A 2,576-nucleotide genomic window follows, 5' to 3' on the forward strand; every position below is an offset into this window, starting at 1 on the left:
TTTTTTGAGTTGGAGTCTTGCTCTGTTGCCCATGCTGGAGTGCAGCGGTGCAATCTTGCTTGCTACAACCTCCACCTCCCCAGTTCAAGCAATTCTCCCACCTCAGCCTCCTGAGTAGCTGGGATTACAGGCGCACGCCACCATGCCTGGCTAATTTTTGTTTTTTTTTTTAGTAGAGATGGGGTTTCACCATGTTGGCCAGGCTGGTCTTGAACTCCTGACCTTGTGATCCACTTGCCTTGGCCTCCCAAAGTGCTGAGAATACAGCTGTGAGCCACTGTACCTGGCTGAGATTCTTTTTACTAAAAGAAAAAAGCAAATTTACCTTTGAATGGATGTCAGCTTTTCTAAATAGTATGCTTTCACTGCTATCTCCTGACAACTTCAGACATTATGTATTGACCCTCTATTATGATAGAGGTTTCTGTCCAGGAGTAGGTGGGAGTCAACTAGTAGGAGAAAGAAGAAGAAGCTGTTCTTTTCATTTTCTTCTTGGATGCACTCAGGACTCTTGCAGACTGAAGAAGCAGTAGAAAACAGAGGCAGGGAGGGCCCTGCAGGCCTGGCTAGCAAGCAGAGGGTAGTGGGGTACCAGCTCTCAGAATAGTGAGCATGGTCCTTGAAAGTGGATTAGTTCATTCACCCAGCATGCGCGTAGCTGGATAGGGAGTCTTTTGGGAGATTTTGACTAGGACTTATTTCTTCTACTTTTTTTTTTTTGGGACGGAGTCTTGCTCTGTCCCCCGGGCTGGAGTGCAGTGGTGCGATCTCCGCTCACTGCATGCTCCACCTCCTGGGTTCACGCCATTCTCCTGCCTCAGCCTCCTGATTCTTCTACTTTTATTTGCTCTCCCCCTACTCCCTCCCTGCCCACCTTGGGTAGAAATAGCTTTTATTCAAGTGCAATAAAAGAGTTCGTTGGGGAAGACCCATGGGGTGTTATCTTATAGAAAGAGCACTGGGTGAGGAGCAAAGAGATACCATCCCAGTCCCATTTACTGCTGTCACTAGCTCTGGAACCTCAGGCAGGTGCTCAGCCTTGGTTCCTTACAGCCTCTGTGACTCTGTTCCTGCCAGGAATTTCAGAGGCGCTGTTAGCTGTGGCTTGTTTTATTTCAAACGTGTGCAGGCTTTTTACCAGCTTCCCATTCTTTGAAGTCAGTTATGTCTCTTTTTACTTTGCTTGTGCATTTGAGAACTAGAAGGGCAAACATTCAGCTGTGATTTTTCTGGAACCCATTTAATGGAGATTCTTTTCCTTTCATGAGAAAGACCAGGTGACTAGTTAATAGAGAAGCTTTTATTTCAAAATTATTATATTTTCTTAATGTATTTCGATCAAACAGGAATATCTGTGTTTTTCCTGATAATTTAATACAAGTTATTGAGTGAGATAAAGAAGACAGTTACAGCTCCCATATTCTTGCGCGCTGCTCAAAAGAAAAACTATGAATAACATGTATGGGCCAGGCGCAATGGGGTTACAGGCATGCGCCACCATGGCTGGCAAATGGGATTTTTTTGTTGTTGTTTACGGTTTGTTTCTGATATGTTTCCATTTCCTCTTAATTCCTTATATTTTATTTTCCCTCTTAATTCCTTTTTTTCTGTTTGTTTTGGTCTCTTGGTGTCTGTCTTTGATTTATTTGTTTGCAGGGGAGATATTGTGGGCTAAATGTAAAGTGAATAATCAGGTTGTTCTGGTGTCCTTTGGGTATCTTCTTTTCAATGATACCAACTATGAGCCCACACAGAAACTGCTCAAATGATATTTTTTATTTCTCTAGGAGGAGAAAAGCACACTGGTGGTGGCAGGGAGTCTGGCAGTGATGCCTGGAAACATTACATGAGAAGGTCTACTTGGTAAGAAATGGCTTTGGGAAGATAGGTTTGGGCTTAAAGCCTTTGGGAATGTGCTTTTACACTCTTCTACTGTCTGTGCTGTCTTTGTGCAGTGCCATTTGATTTGATTTTTCCAGCATGCCACAGCTGTCTCCTCCAAGTATCTATTTGGTACTATTTTTCTAGCTTTCTTATCTAGCTTCAGTTAGTGCCCAGCACCCAACAATGAAATGGTCTCGTGCGTGGTTTCTGTATTTTTAGTAGAGATGGGATTTCTCCGTGTTGGCCAGGCTGGTCTCGAACTCCCGACCTCAGGTGATCCACCCGCCTTGGCCTCCCAGTGTGCTGAGATTACAGGCGTGAGCCACAGCACCCGGCTAATTTTTGTATTTTTAGTAGAGATGGGGTTTCACCATGTTGGCCAGGCTGTTGTCGAACTCCTGACCTCAGGTGATCTGCCTGCCTTGGCCTCTCAAAGTGCTGGGATTACAGGTGTGAGCCACCATGCTGGGCTGTTTCTTGCACTTTTGATGGCACACTGTTTTTTTTTTTTTTTTGAGATGGAGACTTGCTCTTTTACCCAGGCTGGAGTGCAGTGGCCTGATCTCAGCTCACTGCAGCCTCAGCTCTGCCTCCCAGATTCCAGCGATTCTCCTGCCTCAGCCTCCCAACTAGCTGTGATTGCAGGCATGCACCACCACGCCTAGCTAATTTTTGCATTTTTAGTAGAGACC

General features: G+C 45.1%; 1 protein-coding gene across 1 annotated transcript in view; it reads left to right on the forward strand.

Moving 5' to 3' along the window:
- ALDH7A1 (aldehyde dehydrogenase 7 family, member A1) overlaps positions 1-2,576 on the forward strand; it is a 69,594-nt gene that overhangs the window by 64,170 nt on the left and 2,848 nt on the right. The window contains exon 18 of the mRNA XM_011981221.1: positions 1,788-1,863. Within this exon, the coding sequence (XP_011836611.1) occupies positions 1,788-1,863 (76 nt within the window). The remainder of the gene's footprint in view (positions 1-1,787; positions 1,864-2,576) is intronic.

This window comes from Mandrillus leucophaeus, unplaced genomic scaffold, assembly GCF_000951045.1.
Source record: "Mandrillus leucophaeus isolate KB7577 unplaced genomic scaffold, Mleu.le_1.0 Scaffold221, whole genome shotgun sequence".
Taxonomy (NCBI): Eukaryota; Metazoa; Chordata; class Mammalia; order Primates; family Cercopithecidae; genus Mandrillus; species Mandrillus leucophaeus.